This window comes from Bubalus bubalis, chromosome 22, assembly GCF_019923935.1.
Source record: "Bubalus bubalis isolate 160015118507 breed Murrah chromosome 22, NDDB_SH_1, whole genome shotgun sequence".
Taxonomy (NCBI): Eukaryota; Metazoa; Chordata; class Mammalia; order Artiodactyla; family Bovidae; genus Bubalus; species Bubalus bubalis.
In genome coordinates, this window is record NC_059178.1 from 5075321 (window position 1) to 5094088 (window position 18768).

At 49.5% G+C, this 18768-nt stretch overlaps 1 protein-coding gene across 3 annotated transcripts in view; it reads right to left on the bottom strand.

Annotated features, from left to right (window-relative positions):
- NEDD4L (NEDD4 like E3 ubiquitin protein ligase) overlaps positions 1 to 14681 on the bottom strand; it is a 379669-nt gene extending 364988 nt beyond the window's left edge. Inside the window, exon 1 of one of the 3 annotated variants that reach the window (XM_025273167.3) lies at positions 14333 to 14681. In XM_025273167.3, the coding sequence (XP_025128952.1) occupies positions 14333 to 14380 (48 nt within the window). In that variant the 5' untranslated portion in view covers positions 14381 to 14681. The remainder of the gene's footprint in view (positions 1 to 14332) is intronic. The other 2 variants (XM_025273168.3, XM_025273169.3) reach the window with 2 other exon arrangements.
- Positions 14682 to 18768: the final 4087 nt, after the last annotated feature.

Consider the following 18768-nt stretch of genomic DNA (forward strand, 5'->3'; position numbering starts at 1 on the left):
TACTGGAGTTTCTGGACTGGTCTCCCTGTTTTCTTTCATGTCCTTCCCACAACAATCCTTTCTCCCTAGAGGCACTTCACAAATTAGATCCTGCTACTCCTCTGCTTAAAACCCTCCAATGGCTCTGCAACTCTGCTGAGAAAAACCCAGCCCCCCAAATCAGCCCCTGTGGCCTCTGTCCACACCCCCGCCCCACATGCCCCAGGCACCCTGCTTCTCTCTCTGCTCCTCAAGCCTCTGTGTCTGCTATCCACCCATCCTGTCTCCCTGGTCTGGAATATTCTGTCCCCAAACCTTGAGTAGCCATCAACCCCTCACTCAGGTCTCCACTGAACCCCTGTCGTACTGTGGGTTCTTGGCGAGCATGGACCCCTCCACGGCACAGGGTTGGGGGGGCACTCTGCCCCCTTCAAGGACATGAAATTTGCAAAAACGCATCAGAGCTTCTCCCTCATGGCCACATGGCAGAGGCTCAGGCCACTCTGCCTCACCCCCCACCGAAGCTCTGACTCTGGGAGGAGGAACACTGCACTTCCCAGCATCAGAAACCACTTCCTGTGTTTGGGGATTCCCACGGCGCAAGTTCCGGGGCCAGCTGGGGCCATCCCCCACAGCAGAAACCAAAAGTCTAAGAGGGAGGAAACAGGCCCCCCAGCAGTGAGGTGGTGAGCCCAATCAGAGGCTCCTGCTGGAGTTTTCCCACCAGAGACACAAGGCAGAGTGGGCAGAAAAGAGGCAGTGGAGCGGGCCTGAGGCTGCTGTCCTTCCCAAGTGTGCCTGCAAGACTGGCTGTGGGCTGGCTTCTGGGAACTTGAATGCACACAGCTCTGTCCACTAACACAAATGTGCCCTCAGTGGTGAAGGGTGCCCAGACTGTCTATGCCAACACCTGCCCTCCTCCCGGGAGCTAGAATTTTAGTAGGTAGTAGGCAGGGGGCAATGGCACCCCACTCCAGAACTCTTGCCTGGAAAATCCTATGGACGGAGGAGCCTGGAAGGCTGCAGTCCATGGGGTTGCTAAGAGTCAGATACGACTGAGCGACTTCACTTTGACTTTTCACTTTCATGCATTGGAGAAGGAAATGGCAACCCACTCCAGTGTTCTTGCCTGGAGAATCCCAGGGACGGGGGAGCCTGGTGGGCTGCCATCTATGGGGTTGCACAGAGTCGGACACGACTGAAGTGACGTAGCAGTAGCAGTAGGCAGGGGGCACTGACAATCCGTTCCCAACAAAAGGCTTGGGCACTGACTGGGTCTCTAACGAACGCCCTGGGAGACAGCACCTCCTCCACGTGGTCCCAGCAGTGGCCAGAGGAATGGAGCACGCCCTGCTGACGCCCTGGAGGAGGCCTCCCGGAAGCTCCCCGCTGATCTCCGATGTCACTCCGGGCACCTCTATTCCTTTAGTGATTTCGCTTTCCTATCCTTTTGCTGCAACCAACTCTAACGTTGTCAGTGGACCCATTTCCGGGTCTTGGGACTCTGCCTATGGAATCACTGAGCCTGAGAGTGGCTGGGAGGATGCCCACCACAAGTAGGAAACAGGAGGGCTGAGGCAGTTACAGCGAGAGGCGCCCCGCCACGCAGCAGCCAAGTGGGATGGGGACAGTGTGGGAGGCGGCGTGCAGTGCCCAGGGTCCCTGGGGCCCCGTCGGATGCTCCCTGTGGGCTCTCTGGCTGCGATTCTGTGTGTCCAGCTTCCCTTCGTCCTTGACCACTGCCCAGGCCTGACTCTCCAGCTTGACAGGTACTTCTGGGCTATGCAAAACGCCTTCAGTAAATCCCGTTCTGCTCAAATTCATCAGAGTGCGTCGCTGTTGCTTATAATCAAGCGTCCCCAACTGTCAGACATTTTGTGATACAAAGTGCACTATGAACAAAACCGGAATATCCAAAGAGGGCAGCAGAGGGCCCGTGGTGTCCAAAGAGGGCAGCAGAGGGCCCGTGGTGTCCAAAGAGGGCCAGGGCAGGGAGAGGGCCTGTGGTGTCCAAAGAGGGCCAGGGCAGCAGAGGGCCCGTGGTGTCCAAAGAGGGCCAGGGCAGGCAGAGGGCCCGTGGTGTCCAAAGAGGGCCAGGGCAGGCAGAGGGCCCGTGGTGTCCAAAGAGGGCCAGGGCAGGGAGAGGGCCTGTGGTGTCCAAAGAGGGCCAGGGCAGCAGAGGGCCCGTGGTGTCCAAAGAGGGCCAGGGCAGGCAGAGGGCCCGTGGTGTCCAAAGAGGGCCAGGGCAGGCAGAGGGCCTGTGGGCCCCACGATCCCAGTCCAGAGAAGGTTTTCTGAGCAAAGTGAGTTCAAGTGCCCTGCTCTCTGTTACCCAAACTTGGTGCCTCTTCATTCAAGACTATTTTTCAAATCACCTCGAGGCAGAAGCGATGGGATGAGCAGGGCATAGAGACCTGTCACTAAGACACAGAAATTCCCAAAGCATAGACTTCATCTGGATAAGATCACTGGCTGTCATTTACCAGCCCGTGGAATCGACTAGAAGCAAAAAAACAAAAAAACAAAAAAAAACCTGGAATCTAAGTTTTCATGGGAGCAATACTGCCAAGTATTCCACTCAACTGATACTAGCCTTCATCTGTTGAACCCCCAGACATACCACTCTGAAGTCCCAAGCTCACACCCAAGCAGGGCCCCAGAGGAGGGGGCTCTGCTGGTTCCCATCTGTCCAGGTACAGCTGCAGGACATAGGGGTCGAGGAAGAACCTCACAGTGGACACACAACAGCAGAGCCGGAAGCGGCGGGACTGGCTGAGCAACGAAAGAGCTCCTTGCTACTTCTGTTCCACCAGCAACCATACCCTGAGATTCCTTATTTGCTCCCTCTCCAAATGGGAGGTTTATTGTAAAATCTTGTTCCTTCTTCGCTGCCGGAGGCTGGATGGATCTAGTGACCAACTACGTCAGAGTCACTAGACATTAAAAAAAAAACAAAAACTTTCAGGTGGAGAGAAGTGGCAGGGTATCACCCAGGGATCTCTGCAACACTTAAATGAATACTTGGGCCGCCTCTCTGGGGAAAGGGAGCGTGCAATTCCATGAGGCCATGGACATTTCTGAAGGTGGATGCTATCCAACAGGTGCACTGTGGGCCATCACGGCAAGGGCAGGACCAGTAAGGCAATAAAGGTAATCCCACCCCCTCCTTCCCACTGGCTGGCTGAGGGATGCGCAGATCTCAGCTTCTGTGGGCCAGGGAGACACAACGGGAGATTTCCTGGCTGATTATGGGAACGAGATTTTCTTAATCTTAAGCAGAAAGCCACAGGAGGTGATTATCTTCCCTCTGCAAGTAGAAAAAGAGAACAAAGCTCTAACTGCCACTGGCAGCCAACCTCAGACCAACAAAGGCTCTGAACCCGGCCAGACTGTAGCCAGAGGAGCAGTGAAAAACAGACTTGATTCCCTGACGAGTCACTGAGCCGGCACGCGTCCTTCGGTCCAGGTGGGAGCTTCTTAACAGACACATCATAACCGAACAAGAGAGATTAAGGCTGCAGTTGCCCTGACAACCACCAAGAATCTACTATCACACACAAGGTTGGCCAACTTCGACTTTGGAGAGGATGAGGGATGCAAGGGAGATAAGCTAGTGAAGGACCTACTACCACACGAAACACACTTATCAACTGGAAGACGCATCCTTATTTCAGAAATACTAAAGGCCTCATGGGGAGGGGGGATAAAGACATATCCCAGGTTCGCTGTTACATGGCACTGGCCAACCCCGTCCTGCTGTTCGGGAAGGAACCACCATGAAACATATCCTGGGAAGCACTGACACTTGAGGGACATTACTCAGCTTGAAGGCAAACAGAGAAGAGCTTCCGGCCACTCTATTATTTTTGCCTAAGACTATGGCTATGTGTAGTTATCACTTTGATATCTAAACGCTCAATTTAGATAACACCTCAATGCAGCAATTACGTAACAACAAGACCTCTCACTCAAAACCCAAGAAAACAAAATAGAAACAAATTTGAGTTTGATCACAGGCCACACTTTTCACAGTGCGCACAGGAGAAAGTTAGAACACTACTAAAGATTCAGACAACTTCTGAGCAACCACAAGACCCTGAAGGATGAAAATGCAAGCCGTACACGTCCATAGCAAGAGAAACTGAAACACCTGGTTTGCAAATTGCTGGGTGAAAAAAAGAATCGGATGCAACATCCACTTTTCCTGAAAAAATAACCAACCTTCTACCTCTCCCCTCCGCTTCCCACCGTGCGAGGCTCCTAGGAGGCGCCGCTGGCAGCGCAACGACCTCCATGTCCTCGGATCCAAAGCCCGAAGGGGGCTGCGGACAGAGCATGCCCGGCCCAGCAAGCACCACCCAGCTGCCCAGGCTCGAAGTGTCCACATCAGACACTGCCCAGCTGCCCAAGCTCGAAGTGTCCACATCAGACACTGCCCAGCTGCCCAAGCTCGAAGTGTCCACATCAGACACTGCCCAGCTGCCCAAGCTCGAAGTGTCCACATCAGACACTGCCCAGCTGCCCAAGGCTCGAAGTGTCCACATCAGACACTATCCATCTACCCAAAGCTTGAGGTATCTACATTTGGGAGGTTTCTTTCTACCTCATTTTCAGACTCACTCTTACATTAAAGGGGGGGAAAAAAAGTTTGTAGTAGAAATACACAAAACATTTAGCAAGCAAAGAAATAAAACCAAAAGTAACGGCAATCCCTTTGCCCACAGATAGCTGCCATCACTATCACGGGTTGGTTACATTCCTGGTCATGTTTCCTCGGCATAAACACTTTAAACCACGATAGGATTCTACTGTTGTGAAGAAACAGCACACCCACTGTTCTGTAACCTACTTTTTCCACTTATTATATTACTGACATCTCCATGTTATTAAACACTCTTCAGTCTCTCCCCACCCCTCTGCCACCCTCGTGGCTGCACAATAAATAACATTCTCCATCTCATTTCTCCCAGCAGAGAAGGAAAAGCTTTTAGCTCCAGCTTAAATGTTCTCTTCTGCTAATAACACGCAGACAATTAAGACCCCTATTTCAAAGGCAGGCATCACAGGCCATATCAACTTCTTAATTATCAGCATAAACATATTCCAGAACGCACAGAGTTCAGCTCCCTCTGGGTTACAGCTCCATCCAAGAACCACGTTCATTTATCCTCAGGAGTTAACGGGCAAGGAGGAGACACAGCCAGTTCAAAGTTTAAAAACCACCTGACTGACTGGAATCACAGCCGCCTCCAATGATCACACACAGCATACAAAGCACAAAAAGAATTCGAAGAAACTATAAAAGGAAGCAAACTGATTCTCAGTTTTGCCTAAAAAAAAAAAGAAAGAAAGAAAAGAAACCCACACTCCTTCCCGTTTCCAAACCAAACTGCCTAAGTTGAAGCTGGCGCTTTGATGACACCCGAAGATAAAACCACTGATGAACTGAGAGAGAAAAAATGGAGGCTTAGAAAAAGCACACGATTCTTAACTGATTCCCATTCTGGAGCTGAAGGTAGCTGGGAGAGTCGTAAGCTCACAGAGCTTTGAATTTAGCGGGATGCACACACACCCACTTTGTGAGTGCTCACAAAGCACGAGAAGTCTCTAAGCAGTGTAGGCTTGCTTTCATTTTTCTGGGAAAACCGAAGTGTCTTCCAGCACTAAAAAAAACAAAACCTAATACATGTAAATAAAACTAACACTTTCGATGCAAACATCTCCAGCTAAACAACAGGAAAAGTTAGTAGAGAGTTTGTCTTCTGCTATGTTACCTGGCGGGGGGACTTCCCTGGTGGCTCAGCTGGTAAAGAATCCACCCGCAATGCAGGAGACCTGGGTTCCATCCCTGGGTTGGGAAGATTCCCTGGAGAAGGGAAAGGCTACCCACTCCGGTCTTCTGGCCTGGAGAATCCCATGGACTGTAGGGGTCGCAAAGGGTCAGATACGACTGAACGCCTTTCACTCACTCACAGGTTACCTGGGACCCAAGCCTATCTGCCCGGAGTCCCCGCATTGATGACATCTAATGTGGTGACCAAATGTACACTGGAAACACAGATCACAAAGAAACGGTTTAACTCTGAAGCTTAAAACGTTAAAACAGATGTTCAACTGGGGCAACTCCGAGTGGCCTCTGGCCAGGTGGGAGTGCACTGTCCATCTTTTCTCACTGCAGCCGCCTCCTCACCACAGCAACCCACAAGGGCACGGCCAGCCTCATGAGGTGCTTTAAAAGACACAAGGCGCGACCCAGAACGGCACCGAGGAGGCCAGGAGGAGCCGTGCCTTGAATGAGGCTGAACAGGGAAGTAAAATTAAACCATGGGAACTGGATGAACAGAGGCGAGACCAAGAATCAGAGGTGCACACACACACACACGAAAGATTCACCAGAGGCACATCTCAGGCCCTTGTGGCTGTTCCACAGGATCCCCTCCCGAGTCTGCTCCCTTGGTCCGCAGGGACCGAGTCACACAGAAGATGGAACACACCGTCTCCACCTGGAAGACAGGAGTGGCCACGGAGGTGACCTGAGCAACTCAAGGATCCACCAAAACTTCACAGCAGGGTATCCTTGGTGGTGGTTGTTGAATCGCTTAAGTCTGACTCTTTGCGACCCCATGGCCTGCAGCATGCCAGGCTCCCCTGTCCTTCACCATCCTCTAGAGTTTGCTCACTGAGTCGGTGATGCCATCCAACCATCTCATCCTCTACGGCCCCCTTCTCCTTTAGCCTTCAACCTTTCCCAGCATCAGGGTCTTTTCCAAAGGAAGAACAGTGTATCTGGTAAGCCCTGAGGAGTCCCAGGAGATGGGCCACGACCCTAACCAGCAATGGGACTGTTCCCTGGGCAAGTTCATTTCGTTCTTGGGGCCGCCCACCCTACAAACCCGGCCAAGGTCCTTCTGCGTAGGATAGACCTCACATCACGTGCAGCATTTTACACTAAAAGAAGTCACCTTTGAATGGCCCTTTCTTCCTAGTGAGCAGGAGGCATAAAAAGAATACGAAGCCTCTCGCTGGATGCTTGCCTGCCTGCCAAGAAGCCACCAAGCAGTGAGTCTGACGACAGCAAGGGAATCTGATACCCTCGCCATTAAACTCGGCCAGTTCTGAATCAATATGGGATTTTGAAATTAGGGACAAAAAGTCGACTAAAGTGTCAAATTTAAATTTGTTACCCCAGACGCGCTTATGTAATATGGCTTTTCTCACCTAAAACTATTAAAATAAAGTTAGTATTCAGGCCACATGGGTTCAGAACAAAGTTTTATGATTATAACGATATCTTACATTTTCATGAAATAAATGTCCCAGATCCTGACTCACTGCTTTTCTCTCTGCTAGAACCTGAGCCTCCTTCTTGCCTCAGGAACCAAGAATATCTCCAGCAAATCAATACTCGGGAGTCGTGACGATTATCAATTCCTTCTCAAAGTCAGTGATGGCCATTATGGAATGGTCTGTGCAACTCAGATGGAATTATTCAGAAGTCCTTATGCACCCAAGAAGAAAGGATGTGAGGCTGGCTCTCAAAAGATCTTTCCTGTGCAATTCGTATGTTGTGGAGGCTTTTCCCCAAATCCAAACGCCTGTGCTTCCCTCAAATGTTAATATGTTCTGGGTAAGAGGAACCTTGAAACGTCTAGAAAACAGATGATTCCTGATACTGCCCACAGTGAGAAACATCACTTTGTTTTTAGTAAAGAACTGATCTTTTGGGGAAAACACTGTTTTCTAAACCTAGGTTCTTTATCCTCCTCTCTAAATTATCCTCCCATTTCTATGTTCCACCAACAAACAACTCCCAAGCCAACAGTAATACCATTAAACAGAAACAGTACAAATATTGCCACCTATAGTTGGAAAATGAAATATATTTGCTTATACTGTGACCTGGAAGAGAAACAATATAAAAACAGAACGTAACACTGTCACACTTCTCATGCCCTGCACTAATTCTACAACCCTGACACTTATCATTATTATAGGATTGATTCATTATTTTAATCCTCTTTTATATAGACTGTCAAAAGGCTGTGTAGTCTGCTTTGTTACCAATTCACAAACGTATCAGTAAGACAGAATCACTTATGCAAAGACCTATTGCATCAAAAAGTTTAAAAACTCAACTTAGGGTCTCTTTTGATTGCTGCTACTTGTCTAGGACCCCAAATTTAAGAGCAGCAGTAAAGCTGGCTTAAATGTCTTAACTCAAAATTAGAAATTTAATATGATCTCAATCTACCACAGAGGAATTAATTTGTTTCTTCCATAAGTCACATAGTATCATGTTTTTGCTGCTGCTGCTGCTAAGTCACTTCAGTCGTGTCCGAGTCTGTGCAACCCCATAGACAGCAGCCCACCAGGCTCCCCTGTCCCTGGGATTCTCCAGGCAAGAATACTGGAGTGGGTTGCCATTTCCTTCTCCAATGCGTGAAAGTGAAAAGTGAAAGTGAAGTCGCTCAGTCGTGTCCTACTCTTCGTGACCCCATGGACTGCAGCCTACCAGGCTCCTCCATCCATGGGATTTTCCAGGCAAGAGTACTGGAGTGGGGTGCCATTTTACCATGATATAAATAACTGCATAACACAGAAAGGTTATTAATTAGCAATGAACAAGAAGGTTCTTCCCTTCGGGGGCATGCAGAAGCAGTTTAGCAGGAACTCAAAAGTACCGCTGTGATACAGTTCTAAAACCATTCTTAACATCAAGGATTTCTTCCTTGAGATATTTCATGTTTTTCCTGAGGTGTATCAAACATATTGATGCTCCCAGAATCCCCAAACAGCTTTCCAAGGAAGGTTCCTGGGGATGTGGGCACTCACTGCACTGAAAACAAAGATGCCGGGCCCCGTTCAACCACTTCCTTTAAGTTGCATCCTGGGAATTTCCTGGTGGTCCAGTAACTAGGATCCAAGCTTCCACTGCAGGGGACACAGGTTCGACCCACGGTCGGGGAACTAAGATTCGGCAAGCCATGTAGCAAGGCCAAAAATACATAATAAAATTTTAAAATAAAATTAAATTTGCATTCTGCATGGGAAAGAAATTGCAATCATCTGAGGACTCTCATTTACCCTTCTCTTTATGCTTTTGACCAAAAAAGTTATTCCTTAAGGACACTACTTTTCAGTGATGACATAATAAACATTCAAGAAAACTAAAACAGAATATACATTAAAATGTCAATTGCTTGCAAATTCTACAGACTCCTGGAAGCAAAGAAAAACCTACAGAGAGAATTTAAAACAATGCGTTATATTGAACAAAAATATATTATATTTCATATATATACTATTTATTTAATATTATATTAAAGAATATATATTTATTTAATATTATATTTAATTTTATATATACATATATGTTTTCAAATTGCTTTCAAATGTCACCACAAAACCCATTCTTTTTTAAGGTTTCTTTCTCAAATGCCAGCGGTAAGGACACAGGTGTAAACGGGATAGCCCATGTCCTGGGCAGAGAGCTCGTCGACCAGCAGGGCTAGGCCTGACTCAGGCACTTGGAGTTGGGATGAAGGGCAAGGCTTACATTCCTGGGGACCCAGCCTCTCACAACGTCCTTCAGATCCAGACAGTATACCCAAACTGATTTCTGAAAGCAATCTTGTGCCCGTTTCCGCACAGCTGCAAAGATGGCCTGTGCGGTCTTTCAGCAACCTCTTGAAAACACACATGGACCACCTTCTATCGATTAACAGTTCTTCTTAATTACTCACACTTGGCTAAGTCAGGTGGCCCAGGCTTCCCGTTTCTCCTCTGCTAATGCCCACTTAAGAGCCTTCCTCTGAGTCCAGCCCTTTTCTCAAAGAAGAGCAAAAATTTAACTAGCAGTTGACTTAAAACTGTTCACAGATTGAAGGGGGACGGGGGAGGGCAGGGCAGGGGCGGTGAATGTTGAAATTGATGATCCAGGGTTATCCCAGGCTTCCAACTAGAGTAATTCAGGATCTCTAAAACACCCTTGTTTTCATATTTTACACCTCTAAAATAATGTTGCTTCATGAAATCAACAGTATATCACAGCTTGAAAGCAATTTTCTTTTTGTAGTGGTGCATGAAATAGCAGTACGTCTTAAAACTGATAGCACCTTGGAGTAAAGAAAAGACAATATCCATGTCAAAGGTCAAGCTTATACGTTGTGAAGCGGGTAATACACAAATGAGCAAGATGACTAAGCCAACAGGGAGCAGAGGAGACTGTGGCAAGCACACCACAGCTGCCATGATCCTAAGAGCCACAACTCAGGTCCACTAACTGCTGCCGGGTGAGAATGCGGCTCCAGTGAGTCCGAGTTTTACCATTTTCCATGAAAATTCCTGGGCTTTAAAACACGACACGGACAACACTAAGCAGGGTCCCTGGACAATTTTGACCTGGAAGCCATCAGTTTACAACCCCTGACATTTATGTCTATCTTGCTGCTAAGTCACTTCAGTCATGTCCAACTCTGTGCAACCCCATAGACGCAGCCCACCAGGCTCCCCCGTCCCTGGGATTCTCCAGGCAAGAACACTGGAGTGGGTTGCCATTTCCTTCTCCAGCTCGTGAAAGTGAAGTCGTTCAGTCGTGTCCGACCCTCAGCGACCCCATGGACTGCAGCCCTCCAGGCTCCTCCGTCCATGGGATTTTCCAGGCAAGAGTACTGGAGTGGGGTGTCATTGCCTTCTCCGCATGTCTATCTTACTTTATCCTAAATAATTTAGCTCTGAAGACTTTTCAGGATACTTGGAAGAGAGGGAGCATGTTAAAAAATGAGGGTTGTAGACTCAAACTAGGTTCAAATCCTGGCTCTACAACTTATTCTCTGTGAGTCCTTATGCAGGTCACTTCACCTCTCTGAGCCTCCACTCCTCAACTGTAAATCACAGCAGACCTCACTGGGTTTTTATGAGGACTAAATGAGACAGTAAGCATATAAAGGCCTAAAACACAGTGCCACAGAGAATATCCTTGTTTGTATGAAATAAAGAGGGAAGGCAACGTACCATCCCATGTCAGGCTGGCCTTCATCTCTATGCCGTCTGCCTCATTCTAACCATCAAAAAAAAATTTAATGCCATACCTAAGGAAAAAGCTATCAAACTTTCACTCAGCAGAAAATCCCATAAATAAAGAATACATTTTTATGTTGTAATAAAATATTCCAGAAGGTTAACAGCAATATTCACGAGTAGACTGTGCCAAAATGTGCTGCAGCTTGCCAAAAAATAAACAAAAACAAAAAGCAAAAACAAAAAACTACCAAGGAACTAAGCCAAATGCAGAAACTAGTCCAAACTGTTCTGACTCCAACCAAATCTGATGCTGGGCCCTGAGTCAGAAATTTGGTGAATTTGCTAACCCCTCCAACACCAAAGTCCTTCATCTGATAGCAATTTCAAATTTGATTACCTAAATGGACCTAATTTGGATCTGGTGAATATGAACCATAATTTACCAGAGGAACCCTGGCCAGGAAGGCACAACAAAAAATAAACAGCACATGCGCTCACACAAGCAAAGCCCGCACTTAATCCCTTTCATTCGACAAGCTGGACAGACCTAGGAACAATGCCCTCTGTCTTGGCATCCCGCGGCTTTCTGGGTTAATGCAGTGCTTCATCACCAGCGCTACCTACAGCTAAAGCCTGTCCGTGACAGGGCACAACTCAGTGCCCGCCACGCACACAATAACGCTTTTCATCAACCTCCAATGAACACACAAACGTACGTCCATGAAATTTGCTAGGGACGAATGCCTACTTTGCTAAGAGGTTTATCAGGTGACTCTTCCACCTGGCAATCAAAGTATCTTCCTGGGCGATGATGGCCACTGAACGCCGTATGAGCTGAAATGCATGCCTTTGGAAGACGTTTGTTCCACTGGGCTCTTAGGTGCTCTTAGATGCTCAAATCTTTCCCTTGTTTTCTAACACAGGCTAATTCAGGAAGACAAAGCAAGCTCTGCAAATTCAACCATTTCTTGTTAATATTCTATGAAGGCAATCCCTGATCTTCCGAAGGGTGACATGACAGCATGAAACCACCCATAAAAAGCAAATACAGCACACACGTGACGTCGTCAGAACCACCTTGCACTTCTTCCCCACCCCTAGTAGGAGAAGCTGAAATGGCTGTGACCTGTCTTTTGGAATATAGTGTGTGTAGAACAAAACAGTACCAGCAACTTGGCCATCGCTCAATCAATCAATATAATGTCTCTATCACCTCCTGCTATTCCCCATACAGCCCCAAATCCCCCTCCAGCAACATAAAGGAGTGAATTCAGTCATACTATACACATACATACACACCCATACACACACACCTCGATTCTGTTTACATTCCATCCTTCAGTTTCACCCTAGACACCAGTCAAGATCACCAGAATTAACTCACCTAGACAAAAGTGGTAAGGTGCTCTGGGTCGATTCTGACACGAGCTGTAAATGCAGACAAAGCACAAACTACACTGACATGCATGTGATTCATTTACCCACTTGCACTTCCCAAAATGCTCATTTAGAAAACATTTTTTTTCCAGGATTTTAAGAGTCATCATGTAATTAAAAAAAAAAAAAAAGACCTAAGATGAGAGGCAGCCGTCTTTACCCCCCACAATACTCCTGCCCCTTTGTTTGGGAATGTGTATCTCACTGCCTTTCTAAAAGCTCACTGCCGGCCCTCTACTGCTACTAATTAAACGGAGAAGTAGAGAATGAAAGAGAAAGCTCCTCAAAGACAAAACCAGAGGAGAGGAGATCCCCCTGGGTAAATGAAACAAAGCTACTTTTCATCCATGCCCTCGGTTAACTGCACGGAAAGGGGGGTATTTTACAAAAGTCCAGCATGGCAAAATGATCGGAAATGCCAATCACTTGCTTTGCGATCACTCTTTGATAAAATCAATACCACAGCAAGCTTTACCAAGCACCGTTAAAGGAGGGAGGGGTTGAAACGTACCCCTGACACTTTCCCCACCCTAAGACACCTATTCCATTACACACGGAACGCGCGCGCGCGCACACGTACACACACACACAACCAGGATAGGAAAGATGACGGGAGAGAAGCCATAACATTGTCGAGTCTCAGATAAGAGCCTCTCTATTAACCCCACCCCTATCACCAGAGAAAAAGGGGATCTCCGAAAAGAAAGGAGAGGGAAAAAAGAGAAACCCAGAAATCCTTGAATTTCCAGGCATTAACTTTTCATGAAATGCACAACCAGGATAGGAAATACCTCCCCGCTGAGTAATGCCTCATGGGTTGTAAATTCACCTCTCGAAAGGGGAGCCAGACCTGAGAGCGCATCGGCCAGATGGCCAACCCCTCCTACCTGCTCCATCCAGCCTGCCCGTCACGCCGCGCCGGCGACAGCCTCCCACCCCTCTTTTTGGCAGCGCAACACACCAATAAGGGCCGAGCCTGGCTGGTCGCGAGAGGGCTGGGCAGTGAGTTAGCAGGATCGCCTCAAAAGGGGGGAGTGGGAACCCGCGAGGAGAGAGTGAGGGTAAAAAAACAAAGCCCTTTCTAGGCAAGCCGACAGCCTCGGGGGCGTGGCTTACTTAATTGGCTTCATCAATAAAAAAGATCAATGGAGCTTCCTCCTTCCACCCACCCCAGAGGTGCTGGATCCTAAGGAAGGGGGGAAAAAATGGCAGGGCTGCAAGCGTCCTCCAAGTTTCCAGCAGCACCTGCCACCATGCGGGATCTCCCCCTCCCACCCCAAAGACTCCGAAATGCACTCTCTGGCTTCAGACTGTGCAAGACGGAGGGTCGGACACGCACGGCTCACAAGGTTTCACCCGCTCCCACCGTAACAAGCACACACACACGCAGCAGAGCACTTGCTGACACCATCATGAGAAAGTTCCAGGGGGGGAGACAATCCAGGTTTCCGCCGCGGCCCCGGGCTCCCCCGCGCGGCGCGGGTCTCTCCAAACGCGACACCCATCATGGACTCCAGGGCTGCAGGGGCGAGAGGCGGAAAGTTGCCCCACGGCCCCGGGAGACGCGGCACGGAGGGCAGGGACCCGCGGGCGCAGAGCCGCACGCGCCCCCCTCGCACCCAAAGGCGGGGAGCGCCGAGGGAACCCCAGCTCGCGCCGCTTTATTTACCAACAGTGCGCTGCGCCGGGGGGAGGGGACGCCGGGCGGAAGATTGTAAGCACCCTGCCGGGATCCCTGCCCCCGGACGCGCCCGCCTTTGGGGTGCCCCTGCAGGCGCGCGGGTGTGTGGGGGGGGGAGACGACCGTCCAAGGGGGTCGTCCCAGTGCCCACCGCCGGCCGCCGCCGGGCGGGAACTCCCCGGGGAGTCCCGCGGGGAAGGGAGCGCCGCTCACCTCTTCTTCCGAAAGTCCGTAGACCGGCTCCCCGAGCCCGGTCGCCATGGAGCCGGCGCCCCGCGCGGGATCGGAGGCGCTCCCGGGCGGCTGGGCTGTGGCGCGTCTGGGCGGCCGGGTCTCCCCTCCTCCGCCGCCGCCTCTGGGGACTGCCAGCCCGGCGCTGCAGGTGAGGGGGCCCGAGCGCTCGCGCCTCGGCCGCTGCCTGCGCCGCTTCCTCCCGGAAGGCTGCGGACCGTGCGCTCCCGAGAGCGCGCCGTGCAGCGGGCGGCGGCGGCGGCGGCGCGGCGCCCCTGGGCTTCCCTCCTCCCGCGCGCCCGCCGCTCTCCGCCCCTCGCCCAGCCCGCTCTCCGGGCTTGGGAAGCCGGCGCGCCCGCCCCCGCACCCGCTCCCTCCCGGCCCCCGCTCTCCCCGCCCCCTCCTCCGCCCCCTCCCGCCCCGGCGCCCGGAGGGGACCCTCCCCGCCTCCCCGGGGCGGGCACACGCGCCCCCCAAGCCAATCACAGGCCGGGCTGGGGGGCGGGCCGCGGGGCTGGCGGGGTTCGCGCCCCACGCCCACCCCGGCTCCCCACTGGCGCCCCCGGCCGCGGGGCGGGTCTCCGAGGAGCGCGGGCGCTCGGCCCTGGGACCAGACCCACCCTCCTCTCCGCTTTGGGGGAGCGGGCGAGCTGGGCATTTGGGGGCGCTGGAGACGTTTTCTACAAGAAAGTCCCATTTCTCTTCCCCGAGGTCTTTCTACGAAGAACCCTGGGCCCGCCGTGATTGTTAAAGGGGGTTGGGGGCGAGAAGATGGATGTTTCTGGACACCTTTAAATTCTTGGCAAACCCCGGCAAGCCCAACTTGGCGGCTTTGTGGGCGCCCCGGAGCCGGGCCGCGCGGCCGGGGAGAGGCTGCCCCGGCGTGGCCGCGAGTCGCCACTGCCTGCGTCAACCTTGCCTGGAACAAAACCGACCCGGCGCCCGCTCTGAGTACACGCCCACCCTCTAGAAAACCGACAGCGTGGCTCTTTGAGCCAAAGGCCACTCTTTCGTGATCCGCAACGTGAAATCGCGGACTCAAGTTTAAGGTTATCCTCTGCAGAGGCAAGCTATTAAGACGTCGTATTAGCCACGGTAGGGTTCTTCCCACGTCCCGGCTACTGTTTCTCCAGCAAGCAGTTCATTTAATCCATCAGATGTATAGGAACGCCAGAGACTAAAGAGAGACATTAGTCAGTCGACTTTTTCGGGAAGCCTGTCCTTACATTTCGTGGTTAAGTACAGTTGTGGGTTCAGAAAGGAAACAAAAGTAGAACATGCTATTTGCCTTTGAAAAGAAAACATCAAAGTGCCCTCTTTGGTATTCACAGGGTGCCTTTAGGATTTTCATTCAAGTCAGTTGTTTCAGAAAGCAATCACGTGGTCCCAAAGCCTCCCTGCAACCGAGCCCGACCGCTGCTCCTGTTCTAAGTATCTAGCTCGTTTTCAAACGAAGGGAAACACCCGTCCTAATGGAAGCTTTCCTTTGCCTCCCGACAACATGGCTGTGGCTTAAAGTTGTGCGAACGCTGGATTTTCTTTCCAGACAAAGCCCCTTGGCGTCAACACCGTGCTCAGAAGCCTTCTCCCCACATGTGAGCCAGTAAATCACAGGCCTGAGATGCCACAGAAGCCCAACCGAGAAAAAAAAAAAAATCAATTTATGGAGGAACAGTTAAAAAGACCATTCTCTGTACCTTCTGTCCAGGCCAAAGTTTTTTGACCTTTTCAGATCTACATTATTTTTCTTTTCATAAAGATTTGCAAACACACACACACAAAGGTTCACACAATTCCCATGTGCTCTTCAACAAGCCTGTGATTTCTACAGGAGTTAATGTTCCTTTATCCTCGCTAGCCAGGTCTTTGTCAAGTTTTGTACAGTTTTTTCTATGAGGAGAAAGGTAATCTTTTTTCAAATTTTAAATAGAAACTTGTAATTTCTAATTACACAGGACACCCTTCCCACACCTTGTATTGTAGTGGTAGTCGCCTCCGATGCTTTGCAACCCCGTGGACTGCAGCCCACCAGGCTCCTCTGTCCGTGGGATTTCCCAGGCAAGAATACTGGAGTGGGTTGCCATCCCCTTCTCCAGGGGATCTTCCTGACGCAGGTATGGAACCCAGGTCTCCCGCATTGCAGGCAGGCTCTTTACTGGCAGGCAGTATACAGTTCTGGACTTTATCTCGAGGTGAGGCTCTATCATCTGGGAACTCCAGGGGTGTATCCTGCTTCCTCCCCCTGCCCTGTCTCCAGGGTTCTGTGCCCATGCCCCACCACAACAGTCTGCACCTGCCTGCACTCTGGGGTCACGCCCTGGGTTTTCCCTAAGGCATACTATGAGAAACTACAACATGAAGCTTGCCTCACCTCATGTACTGTAGAGGTGTTGATAAAATTGTGATCTTTACCATTTAGTGTTTCCTGTAAGAAGACTCAAACAATTTATTTATTTAAGACCTAGGAGGAAAAGCCTGGTTTCTTCCAGGGAACTGGTAAGCTTTTGCAGGATGGATGGAGACAAGAATTATTTCAACTAGTGTAGTTTTTCTAGTTACTTTGGCTACCAGGAAACTCAGGACTCATTTTATGGCCCTGAGTCATAAAGTGAAAGTCATTCAGTCATGTCCAACTCTTTGCGACCTCATGGACCATACAGTCCATGGAATTCTCCAGGCCAGAATACTGGAGTGAGTAGCCTTTCCCTTCTCCAGCGGATCTTCCCAACCCAGGAACCAAACTGGGGTCTCCTGCATTGCAAGGGGATTCTTTACTGAGGTATCAGGGAAGCCCTGAGCCATAAAAGAACCCATAAAAAACCAAAATCGATCCCTTGTGTAATTATGTACCAGCTTTCCCCCAATATAGTGGTTCACTACCCCGGATACACATTGTTATCATCTGAAGAGCTTTAAAATGATCAAGAACCCAGTGGCAGGCCTGAGAGACCACAGTTTCCCTGGTTCAGGGTAGGTGTACAAGCAGTGGTAGTTTCAGGAGCTTTCCAGGTGATGCTAATGTCCCCGTAAGGTTGAGAATGAGATGGTTGGATGGCATCACCGACTCAATGGACATGAGTTTGAGTAAACTCCAGGAGTTAGTGATGAAGTCCATGGGGTCGCAAAGAGTCAGACGTGACTGAGCGACTGAACTGAAGGTTGAGAATGGCAGCCCGGGCCAGTGGTTCCCAAACTTGTCTGCACATGTCTAAAACCACTGCTGTGTACCTTCCACGCCCATAAACTCTGGTTTAGTTATGCGGGGGTACTAAGTGTGCATCAGGAGTTTTAGAAGCTCCCAGGTGATTCTAATTAAAGTACAGCACCATCTAGAGATCTCTGGCTTAGACTGATACTCTTTACCTGTTTTCCATGATCCTGATCTTTTCTTTTTCAGTTTAGAGAAAATTACATTTTTTAAAAACATACTTAAATCTTTTGTGGATGTAAACAAATGTACTTTGTGTGACTAGTATCATGGAGCAGTTTTACCCACCCCCTACCTCTCTGAAGTCTCAGATTAGCATCCGGCTTCTTGCAGGAGGGTAGTTCAGAGCACACAAACCTTAAGAGAAATTCGTCCACAGTCTTTCCCGAAGTGAAACTGCCGTGCATTCTTCGATCGATTTCACGTCTACCCAACAATTATATGGCTTCCCTGGTGGCTCAGACGGCAAAGCCTCTGCCTGTAATGCGGGAGATCGGGGTTCGATCGCTGGGTCGGGAAGATCCCCTGGAGAAGGAAATGGCAACCCACTCCAGTACTCTTGCCTGAGAAATCCCATGGACAGAGGAGCCTGGTGGGTTATATGGTTCATGGGGTCAAAAAGAGTCAGAAACAACTGAGCGACTTTATTTTCCGCTTTCCAACAATTATATAGAAGCAAACTTGGAGATCCTTCTCTGGAATTTGTTCTATTTTGTTCCCTTCGGAGGCTGCCTTTAACATCTTAGATGTGATATTGTGGGTGTTTGGTGAATGCTCTTTACTTGGATCATCAGAAATGAAAAATTAGCAAGAACAATTTAAAGTACAAGGTACAATGGGTAGTCACAAATAGGGAACATTTTAATGCAAAGCCTCTTTACAAATCACTGAGTTGGCTTAGCAAGCTATGTATATCTCCATCAAGTCTGGGAAGTTCCCCAAGCTGGATAGTGTCACTTATCTGCATGTTTCAGGTAAATAACACTGGATTTCTTTTCTCTTCAATTTTTGGTATTTTGTCTTCTTTAAAAAGAAAAGTCATGAAGCAGACATTTTGAAGATGGCCCTGTACCTGTAAAATCCGATGTCATCTTGGGACATAACAATGTTCACTGACATATAGAGGAATCTCACAGATTTAAGGCTTTTAGGATTATATAATAAAACATGCTTCAAACTTTCTACAAATAGCTAGGCTTTTTAAGAAACA